The 21,951-nt window shown below is 38.7% G+C and overlaps 1 protein-coding gene across 1 annotated transcript in view; it reads left to right on the forward strand.

The window, feature by feature from the left end:
- UNC5C (unc-5 netrin receptor C) overlaps positions 1–21,951 on the forward strand; it is a 344,363-nt gene that overhangs the window by 286,243 nt on the left and 36,169 nt on the right. The window contains exons 8-11 of the mRNA XM_035004478.1: positions 14,162–14,218; positions 16,257–16,448; positions 17,170–17,514; positions 20,369–20,456. Coding sequence (XP_034860369.1) covers positions 14,162–14,218; positions 16,257–16,448; positions 17,170–17,514; positions 20,369–20,456 — 682 coding nt within the window. The remainder of the gene's footprint in view (positions 1–14,161; positions 14,219–16,256; positions 16,449–17,169; positions 17,515–20,368; positions 20,457–21,951) is intronic.

The raw sequence follows: 21,951 nt of genomic DNA on the forward strand, positions 1-21,951 counted from the left end.
TGTGCTATTGATTTCCTCAGTGATAAAAACCACAGAGATAGTGCTGCACTGTGTAATGATAGTATTTTACAGTGAAAGTTATACTTTCTACTTACCAGTAAGCTGGGTATTTCTGGCATAGCATTGCACCAAAGTCTTGCAAAGAAATAATACTGCTCTTGGTCCTTATTTTGGAAAACAAAGGCTTTCTAGTAGTGAAAGTACTCAGTTTGCAAGAAGGATGAGGTGTATATTAAGAAATAGATTGGAGGACGGGGCGCCTGGGTGGCTCAGTCATTAAGCGTCAACCTTCCACTCAGGTCATGATTCCAGGGTCCTGGGATCGAGCCCCGGGGCGGTCTCCCTGCTCAGCGGGGAGCCTGCTTCTCCCTCTCCCACTCCCCCTGCTTGTGTTCCCTCTCTCGCTGTGTCTCTCTCTGTCAAAGAAATAAAATCTTAAAAAAAAAGAAATAGATTGGAGGTAATAAAGACAGCCAGAAAGTTGCAATTGACAATTAAGAATTATCATTTAATGTTTACTTACTTTAGGAGAATTAGTGTCTTTGAGGCATTAATAGTCTTTCATCAACATTGCAATGTTTATCTCAAAATAAAGCTAGTTACCATTGAACCAAGTATGCTATACGTCTGAAATTGTATTCCTACTTGAAATTGTATACAAATGACTCTGATATAAATGTAGACATGCTGCTAGGTAGGAGAAATTCAGAGTTTATAATAGAGGTAAGTAGCATTCAGAAACCTAGACAATGTAGTGTAGTATATTTTAAAAGCCAAATTGATACTTAAGAGCAATACAATGTGAAATATGTAGAGCATATTACTGTCAATTCTTATTCAGTAATGTGTTCAAAACAGTCATATTCAGGCACATTCCTTCCTTAACCACCTCCCTCAATACAAATAACTTTGACTCAAAATATGCAGAAATATTGGGTAAAATATTAAAACTTAAAAAATATACATATGCACATGTATGGAGTGTGTGTATATGTGTGTCTGAGAAAGAATGAGTCAAATTTGAAAGATAGAGAAATCCTCAAATCATCAAAATAAAATAGGAACTCAAAACTAGAGAGGTAACTGCATGAGTGGATACCAGAATAATCCAGAGGGGCATTGGCTATGGATGTAAATCCTAGGGATTGGGAGTTAGAGGTTTTGTTTTGGCATAGAGGCCGAGGCCCAGAATTTGCACAAGCCTGAGGCTGAGAGTTGAAATCTAGAGCCCTTTGAATAAAGCCCTTTGAATAGAAAATTTTTACCCACCAGCCCAGGGAAGCCACAGGAAAATTCATGACAGAGAAAATAAAAATGAAATCTTCACTTAAATAAAACCTATAATAAAACCACAGTCCTATACCCAGATCTGCTATGGAGTCTAAAATACAGTACTAAGGGAATAAAAAAACAAAAGATATGTAATTAACATAGTTGCTGAAACTTTTAGGGTACCAGCAGAAGCAAACAACAAGCCATTCTCTTGAGTTCTTTCCACAACCCAAGTGCATTGGTCTCTGACAAAAATAGCCCGCTCCTGGAAATGAGATTACAATACGAAGTTTCACATCACCCAAGGGAACAATCTGCTGCAAGAGAGAGTGCACAACACAGTGAGTGAGTTACTTAGCACTCTCATAACATGGACTCAGAGCAATCTGAGTGAGACTATAAAGTAAATAAAAGTAAAAAGACAAACTGTATTTTTAAAAGATATATAAGCACAAATGCAAGAATAGAATATTCTAAAAAGGATAGACAGATTTGGGGAAAAATCAAATGAATGCCTAGAAAGGTAAACAATTGAAAGTTAAAACTCAGTGGGAGGTTAAAAATCAAATCAGAGACAACTTTGGATACAGCTGAAGGGAAAATTAGTCAACTGGAATGTTGATCCCATGAAACTTCTTAGACTACAGGGAAGAAGGATAAAGTAAGTGATTATATAAAAGGGAGGTTAAAACACATGTAGAAGAGAATGAGAATATCCAAATTTGCTCAAGAGAGCAAAATTTAAAAGATTTTCAGACAATTGAAATGGAGAGGGCTTACAATTCACAAACTCTCACTGAGTAAACTACTAAAAATATAAAATAAAAATTGATTCTTTAAAAAAGAGAGACCAATGAAGAGACAGAAAATAAAGATGGAAGTAAATTATTGACAGCCTTAACACGGAATATGGGAAAGTGTGATCTGAGTTAAATTTTTCTAATTTCCATATAGTGTTCAGTAAAAAAAATAACACTATTTGCATTCAATTCCATTGATTCAAGTTTACCAATTAAAATAGTAAGCCTAACTACACACATAAAAGGTGGGTGTATAAATTCAAAATAAGATTTTTAAGGGCAGGAAAGGAACAACAACAACAAAAAATCATAGTAAATGAAAACAGTAGTTAAGATGGGACAGACAGGGGTGCCTGGGTGGCTCAGTCATTAAGCATCTGCCTTCGGCTCAGGTCATGATCCCGGAGTCCTGGGATCGAGCCCCGCGTCGGGCTCCCTGCTCTGCGGGAGGCCTGCTTCTCCCTCTCCCTCTCCCCCTGCTTGTGTTCCCTCTCTCGCTGTCTCTCTCTCTGTCAAATAAATAAAAATTAAAAAAAAAAAAGAAAGATGGTATAGACAAAGGATCATCATATGTCAGGGGTAACCATGTAAATGAATTAAATTTACCTGTTAAAAGAGGTTCAAAATTGAAAGTTGTAGTAAAAAAATCCCATTTGATACTGTTTAGGAGAGACATACTTAAATCCATAATTATAGAGAAAGACTGAAACCTAGAAAGTGGAACTTAACAGTATAGTGCAAACTTTATTTTAAAATAGCTTTGACTGTCTAATTAGGCCATTATTAATTCAGCTTCATCTCCCATTATGCCTAAGTAACACATGCCAGAGATTGGTATTGCTCATAGTTTTAATTTAGGTGTTTGTTTTTCTTAGACTCTATAGTTTTTACAATATTTAATTTTCTACAGAGTAAGTAATCAAAACTTTTCTAAATTTTTTACCACACTCGCAGTTTTGTGTTTCAAACACTTTAGAAAATACGTGGTTCCCCGATGTCAAATGAAATTTTTCATCAAAATCTTCGAGGGTTTCTTACAAGATGATTGGATATTTTAAAGGTATAATAATGCTAAGTGTTAGCAAATGTGCAAAGTGCAGTCTCTTGTATTTTGCTAATGGGAATGCAACTTTTTACAATTATTTGGGGAAGCAATTTGACAATATTAGTTAAGGGCTTCAAAATTGTTTATACCCTTTGGTCCAGTAATCCTACTTTAATGAATAAATTGTAAGAAATTAATCTAAATACCTAAGAAGATAAATGCCAATTATGCTTTACATTCTTTATAATTTATTGTAAAAAAAAATGTGAAACCTGAAAATCCAGTATTAGAGCAGTGGTTAAATAATAATATGGCACTTACATAAGGTGGAATATCATACAGCCACTAAAATGTTTTTGATGGTTTAACATGGAAAAGCAGAATATGGACTTACAAATGCATTTAGTCATAACTATGTAAAAGTAAGCTTAGGAAAAAGAGGAATGAAACATATGCATTTATTTTTGACCAGTGAGATTGCAAGTAATTTCTTTCTTCCTCAATATGCTTTTTATTCACTGTGTTCTTTATACTTGGCTTTTCATTATGTTCATATTGTAAATGACTTTCTAAAAAAGAGATGTTGAAGATTGGCTAGAACAACTGTATGATCTTGGAAGCAGGAATCTTGGGATTTGAGAAATAGCGATATCAATGACTTGTCCTAGAAAATTGGTCCCATTGATTCAAATTAGATTTGATTAAAATTTGATTACCAAAAAAGTATTTGCATAAGAGATTTGCATAACCCCCAGTTGTATAGAAACCCTGGGGTGGCAAGAGTTACTTACAACCAGTAGATCAAGGGTATATATAAAAGGATTTCAAAGACATGGGGATTTGGAACTGAGTTACAGTTTTGCATTATTTCCCAGTTGCCTATTATACACATATCACTCTGTCGTTGCAAGCACACTTATTCTTAAAGTGATGAATTGCATTCATTACGAGATGCTGTGTAATTTCATTTGTGAAACAAGGGCATGGTCTTTAAGCAATTTCAGAAGCTCCACTACATTTTTTAGGCCATCCATACACATTAGTTGATACTGAAGTATGAAATATATCATGTATATGTTACACTGGATATACGCTCATTGGCCTGAAAAAGTAGTTCCCACACTGGAGACCCTACATTCAAATTAAGAACCTCAAAAAGTTGTGTTATTTCACGGTAATGCATTATTAAAGAAGACATCAGAGTCAATTATTGTCCCAGAATGAAGTTGGACCTTTTTGGTTTATAAGCACATTGTTAATTTTAAAAAATAAATAAAAATTAAAGAATAAAAAAACTGGACACCTTAGGTATGTTAAATGGTATGGATTGCATCCAAAAAGAAAGGGTAGATAACTTGGGATATTTTTTACTATTGAAAATAACTAAACACACATGCCTGATATGAGAAACTTAATGGATTTCCCTGTTTTTACTTAATAATACTACAGAATAGTGTATCTTATTCAGAAGGCAGTATTGGAAAGTCCGTTATGCTGTCTGCCCATTTAGGTTTCTTTATATCATTTCTAAAAGTATATAAAAGCAGCCCCTGGTTCTACAATACAGTTTTGAAATTGGATTTCCATAAAATGGTTCCAAGCACAGAGAGAGGGAGAGAAAAGGCGGCAGGGAGGAGAGAGATGGAGAGAAACTGGACACAGAGAAAAAGAGATACAGAAGAAGAAAAAAGCACTTGAAAATCGCCCAAAATGCTAAGCCAATAACCATGTTTACATTTTATGTTGAAATAAAATGATACTACCAAGACCTAATAACTCTTAACTTTTACAATCTCTATAATGAACTTCTGGTAAGATCTACTTTGTCATGGTTGGCATATAATGGTTTAATCCATGCTTCCCTCTTCCTTTAGAAAACAGCAATCCAAAACTATGTACATAGCTTGGTCCAGACCTGGTGTTTCGTATGTATTTATGAATATACTCGGATTATTACATGACTGCAGCCATTCCTCTGGACTTTACTTTTTAATCCCATTCAAAGATTAGAGTCCCACATAGGGGTGTTCACAGTTCAGATCTGAATTTAGAATTCCTTCTTGCTGAAGAGGGTTTATGGCACAGTAGACAAATTAAAAATAACAATTTACAAATAAGAACTGCCTGGAATTGTGTCTGCATCAGTGAACTTCCTGACTTTGGGAAATTAAAATGTTATGCAGTCTGCAAATTTAGCACTTTCTACTCATTAAAAAATTTACATGTCACATAGCGCTTCCATTAATTCTCACGTACAGAGGAAGCGGCAGAACTCTGTGTAAATTGTGGTGTGGACACACTGCATACCAGGACCCCTGGAATCCTACGTTTGTTTAATGTGGGGAAATGATTTACCTTTACAAATAGTCTCTTCTTGACTTGAGAATGATGTGTTTATAACCGCCTGGTAGGCATTTGAGAAGGTGCTAGTCAGTTTCCAGTGAGATTCTTGTCAGCACAGCAATTTGATAGGAAAGAGTAATTGTGAGTGTCAGACAGTGAGTGCTTTTATCTACAGTTTGGAAGAAGCTGATGTCATAGCTGTGTTTGTATCATCCTTGCTATGCGTGGTGTCCCAGCCGGCAAATAAATATTCTGTAAATATTCTGGCTGCCCAACACGGTGCTCTGCCGCCTCCGGTGTAGTAAGTGCGGTTTGCTTTAGCGTCTTTCCCTTCTGCTAAAACATTTTCCTGTTTTTGAAAGCAGGGATGTGGTTAGAAAGTTTAGCCCACAGAAACCTGCCGAACACCTATGGGGGCCCCAAGCAAATCAGTGCGACAGGACAAGGGCAAGGTCTTCAGCTTCTAGGATGGAAAGGAAACTCCAAGGGAATCAAGAAGGGTCCCAACTTCCACAACCACAGCAAAGCCGAGACTCCTCCAAGGTCACGTCCCTGCCGGACCAGCGCTTTTGCTTAAGTATTCTTTTTGCCTAAAACCCCAGCCGCTAGGGTGATGGTATCCTACAGACCAGCCTCGGCTTCAGCACGCTTCCTCCTTTTACTTTTTCTGTCAGGCATCTTCATCACCATGAATTACAGTATCATTGCTGTTGAATTTGATAGTGTATTATTCTTCAGGAGCATTGATGAGGAGAGAGTCTACTGCATTAGAAACACTTAGGCAGCTGATCTGCAGGTTTGATCTGACTCAACTGTTGGGTGAAATTTCAGACGTTCCTTCTTCATCCACTGTGAGTCATGAGAGAAGACCTTTACATCCTGGGATGTTAATTCCCTGCTGTTCATGTTCAGAAGGGCGCGGCTGTTACCATAGGAACGGGCTGTGGATGAATTTTGTGAGGTGTGGCCCACTGTCCTGTGATGCTGGGGGATGGGGGGTGACCATGGCAATTTAGATAACTGACATCAGTGATAAGCAAATGTTCTTTTCAATTTTTGTTGTCATGTCCTAGGATTTATGTATTCATTTATTTGGAGTTCCTTAAGCCCCTGTCAATAAATAAGCCCTCAGAAGAGTGGTAAATTATAATAAATGACCATGAGTGTCTTTGACAGACCTGACCTTTGACATCATTAGTGCGGTCCTGATGGGCTTGCTAGATAAGAACCAACCTAAAAGGAAGAAAACAAAATCTGGACACGTTTATTTTGAATGGCCCTTGAGATTTTTAATAAGAGCATTTGCATCGGAAGAAATGTGAGAAAAATCACATATTTTGGCTGTATGTAAAGTCACCAGCAAAAAGAAAGATCGAGCAGCCGGGTCAAGGAGAGGGGGAAAATGCATGGGGAATAGAGATTTTTCTAATGCTAGGATCATAAAAATAAGGACAAATCTTATGAAGTGGTTTGGTAAACTTCAGATGCATAAATATGCTAAAACTAACCAGAAACTTGATTATTTAAAAACATGCACTTTTATAGAACAGACTTAATGCTCTTATAAACTATAATTGAGTTATATTTATAACTTACATACTAGCCCACATATAAGATACAAATTAATCCTCTATTTAATCCTCACAGTATCATAAAATCTATTTACATGTATTAAGGTAATAGAAGCAGCTCTGTATTGAAATATATTGAGTAAACCTTGAGGGCAAGCAGGAACACCTTATAAAACTCCACCCACCTCCCTTTTGACTAGAGATTCCATAGCAAATGTGAAGAAAGAGTTTTAATTCTTGGATAAGTACATCTAGACTTTCCTTATAGGTGTTCCTTAAATCTGCCTCAGGGGTTCTCAAACTTTGAAGGGCATAAAAATTATTGATTCATTAAATTAAAAAAATTACTCTATCATGTATGGGTTTTTTTTAAAGATTTTATTTATTTATTTGAGAGAGAGAGAATGAGAGAGAGCACATGAGAGGGGGGAGGGTCAGAGGGAGAGGCAGACTCCCCGCCGAGCAGGGAGCCCGATGCGGGACTCGATCCCGGGACTCCAGGATCATGACCTGAGCCGAAGGCAGTCGCTTAACCAACTGAGCCACCCAGGCGCCCTATCATGTATGTTTTAACTTAAAGGAATTTCAGAACTAATTTTTAATTTTGTTCACTTTCCATCTAACGTACTGACTTTAAGCCCTGGCATAAGTTGCTTCTGACTCCAATCTGCTGTGATCTGCTGGCCAGCCTAAAGCAAAATGACTTGTTTCAATATAATTAAACTCAAAATACACAAAAAATGACCTTATAAGTAGAACTTTTGCTAATCCTCCACTAAGAACCCTATTTTGCAAAGAAAGAAACTGAGGCATAGAACTGAAACAGCCCACAAGTTAACATGAGAGCCAACTAAGAACCCAAATCTGGCTCGTGGTATAGTAAGCCTTTTTTCCTGTGGGCTCTTGGAGGCTGGAAGCAAATGGTTGTCAGCTTTTATTGCTCTAAAATATGATTTTCTTCCAATGTGTAGTGTCCCTGCAATTATTGGTGTTTATTCCTTTTTTCCTGTTGGCATCTTTTTTGAAAGGAATTATGTTTCTCTTTTAAATATTTATTTTTTGTAACATTTTGTGCCAAATACAATGCGATTGTCATACATTTATGATACATCATTCCAGCATGGCTCTGCAGTTACTTCAGAGTAGAAACTCCCAAGTTCAGCGTCCCTCTTTGCTTGCCCCACACTTGAAACAAAAGACGCTGTTTGGAAGCTGTTTCGTTCAAGCAGCAAAATCTCTTCTTTTAGCTTTCTCATGAATATCAATGATAACGTTTCCAATGAAGAGGTGTTTTATAGTTGAAATAATTAGCATTACCTCATTTCAATAACCAAATTGCAAATTAAGCCATGAACATATCAAGTCCTTTTCTATTATAGCCTTGTCGCTCCTCATTTAAATGTACTAATTACTGCCCACACCGTACTTACATATACCGTCGAGGCTGTAGCCAGAGAACTGGGATCTGACCCTTGCGTTGCTGGTTCACCAGCTTTGTGATGTTAGGCAAGTCCCTTCACAGCTCTATGCTCTGGCTCCTTAGTCTGCAGACAGACAGAAAGGTGTTAGAATAGAAAATTCTGATCAATGATCTGTTTTAACTCCTGGGAGTTTGTGAGTTAGGAAGGGCATAGACTTGATTTTAAGGAATTGCAGTGATATGCAGAGGTTCAGGCATTTCTCACATCAGCATATTTGCTTGATAATTTTTTCTACTAAAATAGTATTTATGGCATAAAAGCAGTCTGTATTCTCTTTCTTAAAAAGCTAATCATACGTTCATGATAATTTTGGCTATTGTCTATTATCTGTTTCACATGAAAAGAAAAATTTTTAAAAGACTAGAAAAATCAAAACTGTTGCTGTGTATTGGAGAAATGAAGATTTATGTATAGTTCCTGACTTAGTTTCTGAGAGTTCCCAAATATAAACCCACCAAATAGACTGTGTTCAGGCAATTATTGCACAATTATGAGCCATGTACTTGAGGATAACTCGATGTTACTTACTACAGTGTAAAACCAAGGAAAGTTTGCTTTCCTTTTTAAGACACGTGGGCATGGGCTCTCCTCTTTTATAATAGTGGAACATCAGCTGAAAAATATGGGCAACCCCACCTCCAGTCTCAAGGATGACCCTGTGAAATTAGAAAAAGGCACTCCTTTCCCCAGTCACTTTACCACCGTCAGCTGGAACGTTGTTAGACTAACAATCCACATGGACAATCCACACAGCTCTGAGTGCGGCCACCCAGAGTCGGACAATGCCATCTTAATTGATGGGAGGGTGGAAGCCAAATTTTAATCGCAACACTTTCGGTTACTTTAAAATATCATTTCTCACCTTTGGGACTCAGTTTCCTCACCTGAAAACGATTGAACTAGATAACCTCTTCAAATGCTGTTTTGAGCAACTGTGAGGTGTTTTCTAGCATAAGGAGCATTTCACTAACTCTTTAATTACATCCTCCTCTTGCTTCAGTTTCCAGACTATTTAGGTCTTCACTTAAAGTGGCTCTGCACAATCAGACTTCTTCCAGTCCCTTTTCTCCCAGATCAGGACAATCTCTCCATTGAAAAATAAACATTCTTTAAAATTACTTTGCATTTATTTTTAACAATTCCTAAAGGAGGTCATGGGGCATGAGCATTTCCCATAGCAGAAGCCCCACTCTGGGGCTGGCCTCCCCTAGATGCACTTATGGAGGGCCTCACAACCAGGGGGACAAGTCTTACATCTTTCCCGGAGCCCCATGCCTTTGCTCCTTCTAGCAGTCCAAGAGCCATGGTTTTGGAAGTCGTCACAAATGGAGGTGCGTTTTCTTCCCAATGGTCCTTCCATTAGATCGTTCTAATTGCAGGACATTCCGTATCTTTGGCCCTCACCCACTAAGTACCACAAACAACTCCCTAATCATTAGGACAACCAAAAAAACACCTCCCCTGCCCCAATTCCAAACAGCCCCTTTAGAAGCGGCACCATCTCTCGTTGAGAAACTGTTTTAGCATCAAATTGCACTCTGGCCCTGGAAATTTGCCTCTGAAGCATGCCACTCTATGGCTGCCAGAAGCCACAAAGGCCATAAACCTCTTTCAAGGAGAGTGTGAAAGATTATACAGTATTTAAAAGAGTGCATTGCTCATGGTTTCTCCGAAAAACTGGGCTCTTTGTCTCTGTCATAACTAAGGAACCTGAAATTCAAACGAATTTTCTAAGGTCACTCTTTAAATAATGGGCCGAGTTGACTCTACAAATAAAATCCCTTAAGAACCTAGAGTCTTCGTATACTTACAATGTGCATCATAATGCTTTTGATAGAGTTGTCATTTATCGATTGCTTCCATGGACCAGCCCTTCACAGATCTCATTTATCCTTTCCTCAGTTCTGTGGGAGTGAAGACTCGTGTTCCCTTACACGGATTAGAACACTGAGACGTAGAAAAGCAAAGCGGTTTGACCAGGCTGTCACAGTTAAGGAAGCAGCAGAGCTAGGATTCAAACTGAAAAATGAAAAGCTCAGTTTCACCGCCTTGGCCAAGAGCCCTGGTGCCTTTTTTGATGGCTTTCTTTCAAGTAGTAGGAGAGCTAACTGAAATCCCTAACTTACGAGCCGGGCTGTTGACTGGGACACGAAAAACAATTATTTTGCACTGGGTTCGGCCAGAGATGTTATTTTTCATTATTGCTAGGACTGCTCCCAGCAGGGTCACCTCATTAGCTGAGGAAAATGTCCCCTGTTGTTCCGTGAGAGATGGATCAGATGGAGAAGCGTAAAAACAAACTCTAAAAAGTGATTCTCTGTTCCCCTCGTTTAGGGGATGGAACAGTAATCCCCTTCTTTTCTGATTCCCAACCTCCTAAGTGATGTTTTAGCTCTGTAGTTGTAGAAGTGTTTTGAAAAGGATGGAAAAAGTTTTATAGAGTTGCCTTCCAAAACTCTTTATCAGTGTTTCCATAACAGAGTAAATTGGGGAGTTGAGCCATTAGTGAGTATACTTAATACTCTGGTCTGTTTTAAATTTCCCCATGTAGGAAAATAAGAGTTTGGCTAGATTGGGCCTCATCGGCTATGAGGAATAACTAATAACTAACAGTGAGGCTTTCATATTTTTAAATTTCTATTTTATTTTAGAACGGCCTCAAATGCAAACACTTCATCAACTGTATTGAAAGACCTATTGATAGACATCTCCCAAGCCATGTGTCACAGAAACCACCCATAAAACCCTGTCATTTTGCTCCCTTTGCTTCCCATTATCTAGAGAAAAACCAAAGCACTCTTTTCAAAATTACATTCGATCACAGGATTTTTGTCTCTTTTAGGATAAAATCAAAATGCTGCATCATGGCCCACCAGGCCTGCGTGTGGCTGTTCCTCACCCCTCTGAGCCTGCCTCATCCCTCTTCTTCTCACTCACGTCCCTCCCACCACTCCATTTTTATGTCAGGACTCCCGCATTTACTGTCCCTCTCTGGACCATTGTTCCCTCCTGATCTCAGCTTGGCTGATCCTTTCTCATTGTTCAAGTTTCAGCTCAAATCCCATTTTTTCTGAAGATTTATTTATTTATTTGAGAGAGAGAGAGAGAGAGAGAGCAGGGGGAGGGGCAGAGTCCCTGCTGAGCTCTGAGCTCCACACCCAGGGCTCCATCTCACAACCCTGAAATCATGACCTGAGCTGAAATCAAGACTCGGACACTTAACCGACTGAGCCACCCAGGCGCCCCTCAAATCCCATTTCAAAAGAAAATTGCTCCCTGATTTCCTAAGTTGTTCATCCCTTTATCTCCAGTCATGTTACGTTCTTTTGTTCTATTTTTCAAAAGAAATTTTTTCAGCATTTGAATTGTTCTTATTTATTATTTTTACTTGTTTAGTTTCTGTTAAACTAAAGCATAAGCAGGGACTTTTCCCATCTTGTCTGTCATGGTACTCCATGCCTAGAATATTAGTATATGTGTTGCCGAAGCGAGCACCCCCATGCCTAGAATAGAACCCAGTGTATATACGTGGGCATGGGCTCAAAAGTATTTGTTAGACGAATGAATGAGTGAATGAATTCCAGGTCTGTGCCTAGAATGAAATAGAAGTCTCAGATGAATACATAAGTCACCAAAATATTTATTGAGTTGTGTAGATCTACATAAATATGGAGAAGCTGAGATTAAAATCGAAATTATAACGTTCCTTTTTATTATTCCTCGCTCTGCCTGTCAAGAACAGGGATTCTGTTGGGAAATGGAGACAAAAGCCAAGGCATGCCCAGAACTGCTTCACAGGGAGAAATTTCCGACCATGTTGTAGCTCTCTGGAGGTAACCTTCTCCCTCTGTAAGATACAATTCTCCTGCTCACTCCAGCAGGCCACGCTGATTCTTAACAAAATCTTCAAGGTGAACATCAGACCAACCCCAGATGTCCTATTTTACACTAGCTTCCAGGCCTCCTAACCTGCAACAAATGAATCTTTTGACATCCCTCTACTTAACACCCTCCCTACCACAGTGGGGACACCAGTCACCTTATCTCTTCTGCTGGCAGTGAACTCGTATGGTCTGAAGTCTTTGGGTTTGAAAATAAATCACCTTTCTTCCAGTGCCTGTATATGTCCCAGATGTCCTTTTATTGAGTTCACAGAATACAAATGGAAAAAGGTTATTACCAGACAGAAGTGTTTAAAAATGAAAATCAAACCTAATACATGGACTCAGACAACTGGAATAAGGAATATAATATTTATAAAACTGAGTAGGAGGCTGCAATCATTGCTCTAAAATAAAGCATTAAAAATTAATTCAGAGCAAACTTGTCTGTGCTACAGCAAACCTCTCTTTCATTAAGGTAGCACTGCATGTTTCCGCAGAATTAGTTCCCCAAAATAGGTAAATAGCTTGTAAGAACTGAGTGTTCTGCAAACTACAGAGGATCTACCTGAGGCACGATTTAGAGTTACCTTTAGTATTAGAGCATGACAGACCTTGAATTTTGAACCAATTAATTGTGATTCTTGCAGATTCTCTACATTTTTTTTGTCCTTGAGTATTACCAGGAAAGTTTAATTCATATGATTCTTACTCATTTTGATTTGATTAATCCATTGGTACTGTATCATTTGATCCATTTGTATGTTGCAGAATATTAAATATTAGGAAACTCGGGATGCCAGTTATAAGTTACACTTCTAAATTTTGTATAGATTTTTCATTTCAAAAATTTGTATTCCACATTTTAAATGTTTTCTCCCAGTCTTCTTCTTGACATTATTTTTATCATCATCATCATCATCATCATCATCATCATCATCATCATCATCTTTCCTACCTTGCCATATATTAAAAAGAAAGAAAAATAAAACTGCTAGTGTTATCTCTGCATTTATTGTTGAGATGAGGTTTTTATTTCTCTCAATTTATACTATTCCTCTGAAGCCCTAAAATAAATAACCTTATAACCTCTAGGCCCTATTGATTTTTGAATGATTTCAAATAAAAAGCATCCAGTTTCCATTGCATTGACAAACTGCTCAGTCCCTAGGCAGAACCTATTGGATTCCTTTTAAATGGAGGGACAAGAAACAACCAAAATTCCAAAAAGTGATTTTGAGATGGAGGGAAGAAGGGTGGTCTCCGCTCAGCTCAGTAAATGGGTATTTAACCTTTGACCAATGATGACAGGTCTCCTTTAGTTCTTTTAGACCAAGAGCAAGCTGTTATGATTAAATAAAAAAGAAAAAAACTGCTTAGAGCCTTGCTGAATATGTCCTGGGAATTAAAGCATATGGCAGGGATAAGGAAAAAAGATTTTCCTTATGCTAATGACCCTTGATGTCTGAAATAAATTAGATCCATTAGAGTTTATGCTCAATAAAAGAAAGACTTTAAGCACTCCAAAGTTAGTGACTCGAGACCAGTTTTGCTCTGAAATTCAATCTGCCTACTTATTAATTCTTGGTGAGGCTCCAGAGCAGACAGGAGATGCGAAATCATAATTCTGTACTGAACCAGAATCTTAAAGGACCACAGGTTTCTTTTCCTTTTCTTTCAATTAAACCATTTTTCATGCTTCTTACTTTGTTTCCCTCATTAATTTGATTTTGTTCCCATTTTTGTTTCATTTTTTGTTCCTTTCAAGGTTTCCTTTATCCTATTTCAACTGAACAGAGAACCCAGAATGAATATGGATTTTCTTGTAAGTTTGATGTTTGGTTTTTATGTTGCTGAATAATCATTTAACGTGATTGCCCCCAGTTCAAGTTTACCTTTCTTTGGATCACAGATGTGCACACAGGAAATAGGCGCCTAATATATTCTAACATGAAAAACAAATTAGATTTTCACTGCCGAAGAGAAGAAAGGAGGGTCATTTTAAGCCACCGCCAGCTTTCCAATCTATCAGTCTGCCATTCAATCCCAATAGCTGACAAACCATATCATGAAATATGCTGATCTAATAACAGGCCTGGTTCCAATGCTAAATAGTAAAGGGGTGAGAAAAGGCAGATCTGTTGAGTTAGGAAACATTCAGGTTGGGGAAGTAATTACAGCCTGGTAAAGTAAAACCGTAAGGATTTAGATAGAATATTCTGGCTGGAGTTGAGAAGGCTGCAGCAGGGGCTTGAATACTGCCCAGCTGCACAGTGCGGTCCAGGCTCAGAAAGCAGTGCTCACGCAATCGGGAAGGTTTGAGCTGTCATTGGGATTCTGAAAAGATCTGTTGATATCGACATGATGGATGGGAAAGCGGATATTCTGGAAACTTTGGGAAAGATAATAGTAAAAAAACAAACAACCCCCCCCCAAAAAAAACCCAAAACCTCTCACATACAGTGCGTTTAAACACAAAATGCCAAAAGAGATGGAGCAGTAGCCAACAGGGAATTCCTTTATACTGTCCATGTGTCAAAGAAACATGTCAAAGACCCCAGAGTTTGGGTGAGCCATTGGCAATCTGCATGACAAGTCATTTGCCCACTATGTGGCTGTGTGTCTTAGGACAGAATCATGGCTCCTCAACTCTTAGGAGGCCCTGGGACTTAGATATCTGAAAATTCCCTGCCCCCAAAATGCATGTGTATATAAAATAGAGCAGAAAAAGGCTGTTCTTGACCCCCTGAAATACCAGTCTAATCTCCTCTTTTACAGTGATTGGAAAAGCTTTGGTTAACTTTGCTGAAAATGTTTGTGGGTCACACAAAACTAAAAACAGACTTAAAGGTGCCTGGGAAGTTCTTGGAAAGGTTCCATCTTGTTCGTTTTTTTTCATTTATCAGCTTCTATCACCTTTTGGGGTTGGATCGAAGCATGTTCTACACCACCAAGGCAATATGCAACATTTACAGGCATTTTCCTCTGGCTTTACCCAGAAACAGACCCCCAACTGACTGCACACTGTGTTGGTCAAATGCTTAATTGCCTTCTGGGGTAGTCTGACCTTTTTGATCACTTAACCAGGCCTTTATGGTACTCAGTGCACCATCTAGACATATTTGATTCAGTAACGAGTAGTTCAAATGTAAATCTCTGACCAGTGACCATGAGAAGCTCACGGTTCTCAGATGTAATACCGAATCCATATCAAAAGCCTGGAGTTATCGGCATTGACCTCTGCTTCCCAGATCTGGGTCTTCTGAAAGCACACCTTTTAAACCCAACATGTTTGCTTCTAATATTTGTTTTGCTTAGTTACGTACACCATTCCCAGCCACCCCTTCCTTGATTTAGGGGAAAGTGAGAAGACTGTTACGGAAAGTGATTTTATGACTTGGAATGATACTTAGAAAAATATTCTAGTTCAATAAATACACAGATTCAGGACATGCCAGATATTTCTAACAGTATTTATGTTTATGTTTTTGGGGAAATATCAGTGAATTCAAAGCAGCCTTCCAAACTTTTTCACCTGAAACTGGTAATGAACTTTGTTTTTTTCCCTGTGGGTTGGGATGGTTTCAGTTCCAGTTTCTTTTTATGCCTTCTAATAAATGGTCTGTTATGCTGCCCAATTTAAGATAGATTAGTGGGTGGATAGATGCAGAGTGAGAAAGAAAAAGAAATCAGAGATAATTTTCCACTGAAAGGCCACAGTCGTTTTATACAGCTTTTGAAATAGATTTGAAATTAACCTATAAAAAAAGGCAATAAATGTCTGAAAAAATTACAGCAATATGGATGTGTACTGTGGGAAATTTCTCTAAGCAGTTGGTCTGATGTTTCCTTGTCCTCCCCAGCTGCTCCTGACTCAGATGATGTTGCTCTGTATGTCGGCATTGTGATAGCCGTGATAGTTTGCCTGGCCATTTCTGTAGTGGTGGCCCTATTTGTGTATCGCAAGAACCATCGCGACTTTGAGTCTGATATCATTGACTCCTCGGCACTCAATGGAGGCTTTCAGCCTGTGAACATCAAGGCAGCGAGACAAGGTCAGTTAACATTGCACTTCACACCTGCAGTTTAGGCACGTCAGCAGCCTCCCCGTGTGGTGTCAGAATCAGTGACGTTCAGGTCATGTTGTTCGGCTCGAACATAAGCTCCATGAAGACATGGATTTGGGTCTGTTTTATTCATTATCCTGTTGACTTCATTCATATAACCAACCAGAGGAGGCAAGGTGCACAAATCATTTTTTTTTCTTAACAGGTTTCTCTGTCATACTTTTAAAAACTTTCACTTTAAAAGACCACACAGATTGGTTGACTGATTTCTTACATCTCCTTTTTCTTTTTTTTTCTTTTTTTTTTTTTTTGGCCTCTTGACAAGACCGCTTGCGTTGATACGAATGGAGTGGTGTACAGATGGATGACCTCAAATCCAGTATAGACAAGGGAAACTATTACCTAAGTCACTGAGTGGGGATCACTGTCTTGAAATCCAGTCTGTTGAAATAGATAAATACCTTAGGGGCAATGAGTAGACTTGAAAGCAAAATTTAGAATTAACTTGTCTCTTTGTTTGTAGCCAATAATAAAATGGATCACAGTAATCTCATTGCCCTGTTTTCAACAGAACCTTAGAGTCTATACATCTCTAATATTGACTGAGTTCATTTGTTTTTGGCTCAGAAAGTGTCAGGGGGGAGCCTGACTAAATAGAAGTAGCCTGAATGGAGAATGCAAATGGACTTCCTTTCTCTTTCTGACTCAGATCTCCTGGTGGTACCCCCAGACCTCACATCGGCTGCAGCCATGTACAGAGGACCCGTCTATGCTTTGCATGATGTCTCAGACAAAATCCCAATGACTAACTCTCCAATTCTGGATCCACTGCCCAACCTGAAAATCAAAGTCTACAACACCTCAGGTGCAGTCACCCCCCAAGATGACCTCTCTGAGTTTGCATCAAAGCTGTCTCCTCAGATGACCCAATCCTTGTTGGAGAACGAGGCCCTCAATGTGAAGAATCAGAGTCTAGCAAGGCAGACTGACCCATCCTGTACGGCGTTTGGCACCTTCAACTCTCTGGGGGGTCACCTTATTGTTCCCAATTCAGGTAATTCCTAGACGTTTAAATTACATAGATCTTGAAAACATATTTTTGTACCCAAATCTTTTTCACTTGTTTGTTTTCATGAGGCCTAAAAAGTTAGTTGTAGACTAATCTAACCCAAATCCACTTTCGATGTAAATCAACATTGCTTCAGACAAAATCAGCAAAACCATTCATCTTTCTCCAACCGACTCTGAAAATGCTTCCTCTAAAAATATTATACTCACAACCTTCTGCCAAGGTATAATTTAGAACTGTCATTGACCTTCTTTGTACTAGAGCTTCAGAAGGCAACGGCAAGCCAGAAGTGCTCACTGTTGTCATCACACTTTAAAAGGACAAATTAATTAGAAAACATATTAGTTGGGTAGCTTCCAATTTACTGTAGGAAGCAATACTTCAGAATACTAATTTTCAGGTCAGAGGACATCATGGTAGACATCAGATCTTCATTTATTAACTCTTTATTACACAGTCTTCAACCTCAAGGTATTTGTAAGGTACTCACTCCCACTTCTGATAGATCTGTCTGGAATCACAGCCTTATTATGTGTAGTGTGTATTTGTAGTATAATTGAATTTTCAGCTTATCATTTAGTTACCTGCTTCTAGAAGATAAGTCTCATAAAGGTCTTACAAGGTGAATTTAAGTGAGTGACTGATAATGTTTGATTAAAGTTTGATATTCATTAATCAGGAAGGGGTTTACGTCTATTGGTCCTAAGAGGGTTAATGGATTCCTCTGTGAATCTATCTTCGCTCTTTTGGACAAGACTGAGTATTTTGCAGATACAGCACTAAGAAACAATTTGATTGACCTAAAGTCCTCATGTAGCATAAGAAAATAATATAATGTGTAAATAGCCATACAGCCAAGTACTATACAGAACAAGTGGATCTGCAGATCTGAATATGAACTCGTCTTTGATTCTTTCTCTTATTCAGTCCCCCATTTCATTGCCTTGCCAATTTGTCATACCATCCCTTTAAAAGTGCATTTTAATAAATTCAAATCCTTAATGGAATATCATTTTTCCTTTTATCTATACATTTTACATAGCTGAGATCATACATTATATATACTTTTTTCACCTTTTTCTCTTTAATTCTCATGCTATTGTATGCTCTTTAAAATCATGAACCTAAAAATATATTTTTTTAAAGTCTATCAAATAAATAGATCAAAATATACTCTATTGTTCTTTTATTGTTTAAACATGATATTACTCTCAAGGCAGTTTTTTTTTTTTCATGATATTCACTGGATTCTACCTTTCCTTCCCATTTCTACACCTGTCATTTTTTCATATATGAATTATTATAAAAGCTGCTTAAGTGGAAAGGAGGGAGGTAGCATGTAGTAAATACTTTCCATGTACTAGGCAGTGGTGATTTACAAACGTTATTTTACAATAAGTTACCTAATCTGTGTCAGGCCTTACACTTATTACTTTACATTCATAGTTTTATTTCATTCCTATAACATAAAGGTACATGTAATTGTTTCCATTAGAAAAAAATAAAAATGCCAAGGGTTGGTAGGCTCATGAGTGGTCTTCCTGCGTCCACTCTGTGCCTCAGCAAACTATTCTATGCCCGAGGATAACATTCTGCTTCCCACAGCACCACAGCTCTGATGTTAACTTTTCTTCTCCAGAAGGCCAAGACTCATTTTCAACCAGTCACACAAAGGCCTTTGAATAACTGTTCCTCCTTCGCTCTCCAGTCTTTATTCTTGGGACTTCCCAACACGGTCGGGCAAGTTTCCTTATTGCCCTCTGCTCATTTGGCATATTCCATGTCCTCGCTAATTAAATTATAAGTTACTCGAAGACAGGAACACGGTCTTTCACTTCCTGGCATTCACGGTTCTGCCAGACATGATACTCACCACGGTGCTCCATAAATTTTTATTGAGCTGAAAAGAAGCCCCATTCATTGGAATAAAATCATGGAGACAAGTATCGTCAGGGTGCTGCCCACCCTGAATTATTCTTCGTGATGATGCCGCTGTGGTGCAAGCAGCTGCTTACAGTGTGTCCACGGACCACCATCATTGATTGGTGTCACCTGGCAGCCGACGGGACGTACGCATTCTCTGGGCCCCCTGAGTCAGAAACCCTGAACGTGGGACCTGGCGATGTGTGTTTCAGCAAGCCCTCCAGGTGATTCTGATACAAGCTCAAACCGAGAAGCACCGCTGTAGGCCCAGTTAATTTAGAACAAAGCTCGATCCCCTAGGCCTACAAAATGGTATCAGTTAGCAACTACGTAAAAACCTGCTTGGCCTGCCATGACTCAAAACTAGCAGTTGTCTCGTTCATTTTCTAGAGTTATGCATGATGAAAGAAGTTGTTCACCAATTATTTTTCTGTTACGGAAAAACACTGATGCTAACCAGATATTTCAGAAATAAATGTTTTTTGATATCATGGAGGTTAGCATTTCCCTCACTTTGAATTTTGTGGGGATTTTTTTTTCTTAAATTAGAAACGATGCATCATTTACAGCTGTTTGAAATTTTAAGAGCGGTTGTTGGTTTTCCCCTCATTTTACAAGGAAAACAACAGGGGAACCATCTGTCTATTCCTTAAATAAAACAAGAGTTTAAAAAAATGACATCATTCCTTTGAGTAATTCCATAACAGTTCAGAGGGAGCTGTGTTAACAAATAAGGCCAATAAGGAAGGAAGGCAGGGCAGCTATGACTATTTACATGTCTTTAGAGAAAACGCAGGCTTGTGGCTACATGGCCACAAAATCTCCTCATTCCCTTTCACTTCCTTCAAAGGCATTCTGTGAAGTTTCCTTTTGATTCATAGGTCTTATGTGACTGCTTTTCTCTTTTGCTATTCAGGAGTAAGCTTGCTGATTCCCGCTGGGGCCATTCCCCAAGGGAGAGTCTACGAAATGTATGTGACTGTACACAGGAAAGAAAATATGAGGTAAATATGCTTTTTCTGGTGCGCTTGACTTTATCAATGTCTGACCTGGAGGAGAATTGTGCAATAGAAAGAAGACACCCAACATATTTTTGTCTTGAGTGCCCTGCTTCCAGCATACCCTTTTTTTTCCTAGACCTCTGAAAGGTCAGCTTCTCTTTATCTTTGAAGCTTCAGACACTTTTGCAAATCTTGAGTTCTCAAGTGGACATGTGGCCATTATAGCTGGAAAAAAAATGGCCAGAAATGTGATCCATAGATTGTCTAGAGAGATACGTGGGTAGACACAGAGACATCAGCTTCATGTGGCCTGGCTCAGGAATCCAGCCCTTTCCCATTATAGGGTCAAAGGTCACAGAGATTAGACAACCCCTTAACCTCTGACCTGCCACCTCCATGTCAGCCTGGCACTTTATTCTCACCTGAGCTTCTCCTTTTTGTGAGTCCCCCTAGCTTAAGTGTTATCAACCTCCTTCTTAAGTTCGGCACTTACAAATTCCATATCGAGCCTTTCTAAATGTTGATCTAGGGTTGATTAAAGCCAGATTGGATCATGAGGCTTTGTTGTGAATGTGTCGTAATCATAAAGATGAGGTAATTTTAAGTAAAAATAACAAGAGGAGTTTAGAAGTCCTAAATTCAATTTTCAGTCTGGCCTCTAACAAATCTCACAAATGGTCTCTCTTGGTTAGTTCCCACATAAAACGCGTGTATTAAATAGTGCTTTAAATGCCTGACTGATTAATGCTTCTGAAGTACGCTGAGATCTTAAAATGAAAGACGTCGTTGAAATGAAGATCCTTACATGTAATTATCATTGTTTTTCCCAAGGGGAGAGGCACTGGCTCTTCAGCCCTGAGCTCCACATACAAAGCCTGAGTGACAAATGTCGAACTAGGTTATCATTATAATGCATTATACCTTCTGTCTTCCCTCTCTCATCCTCAGAAAAACATCCATTTTTAGTCTTGTTCTTCAAAGGCCAAGAAGCTCTTTTATCATGCTCTCAGGAGGAGATATTGGTATTTGTTTTTTTGTTTTTTTTAAAGGTTTTATTTATTTATTTGAGACGGAGAGAATGAGAGACAGAGAGCATGAGAGGGAGGAGGGTCAGAGGGAGAAGCAGACTCCCTGCCGAGCAGGGAGCCCGATGCGGGACTTGATCCCGGGACTCCAGGATCATGACCTGAGCCGAAGGCAGTCGCTTAACCAACTGAGCCACCCAGGCACCCCGAGATATTGGTATTTGTAATCTGTAGGACCCAGAACATTTTTTTCCTCAGGTGGTGTACTTTCACCTAGACAAACACTAGCCATTCTAATGACAAAGTTCCTTGAGTATTATTCATGCCTTAAATTTGAGCAACAGAAAATTACTAAAAGGCTCGTATTTACTCACATCAAATATTCATTTTTTTCATTCTCAATGCAAAGTAACATTCACAGGCCCTCAGCGTGCCCTTCTCTTGCGGCAGGAGAAATGAAGAGCAGCAAACTC

The sequence above is a fragment of the Mirounga leonina genome, unplaced genomic scaffold, assembly GCF_011800145.1.
Source record: "Mirounga leonina isolate KUSES-001 unplaced genomic scaffold, KU_Mleo_1.0 Mir_129, whole genome shotgun sequence".
Taxonomy (NCBI): Eukaryota; Metazoa; Chordata; class Mammalia; order Carnivora; family Phocidae; genus Mirounga; species Mirounga leonina.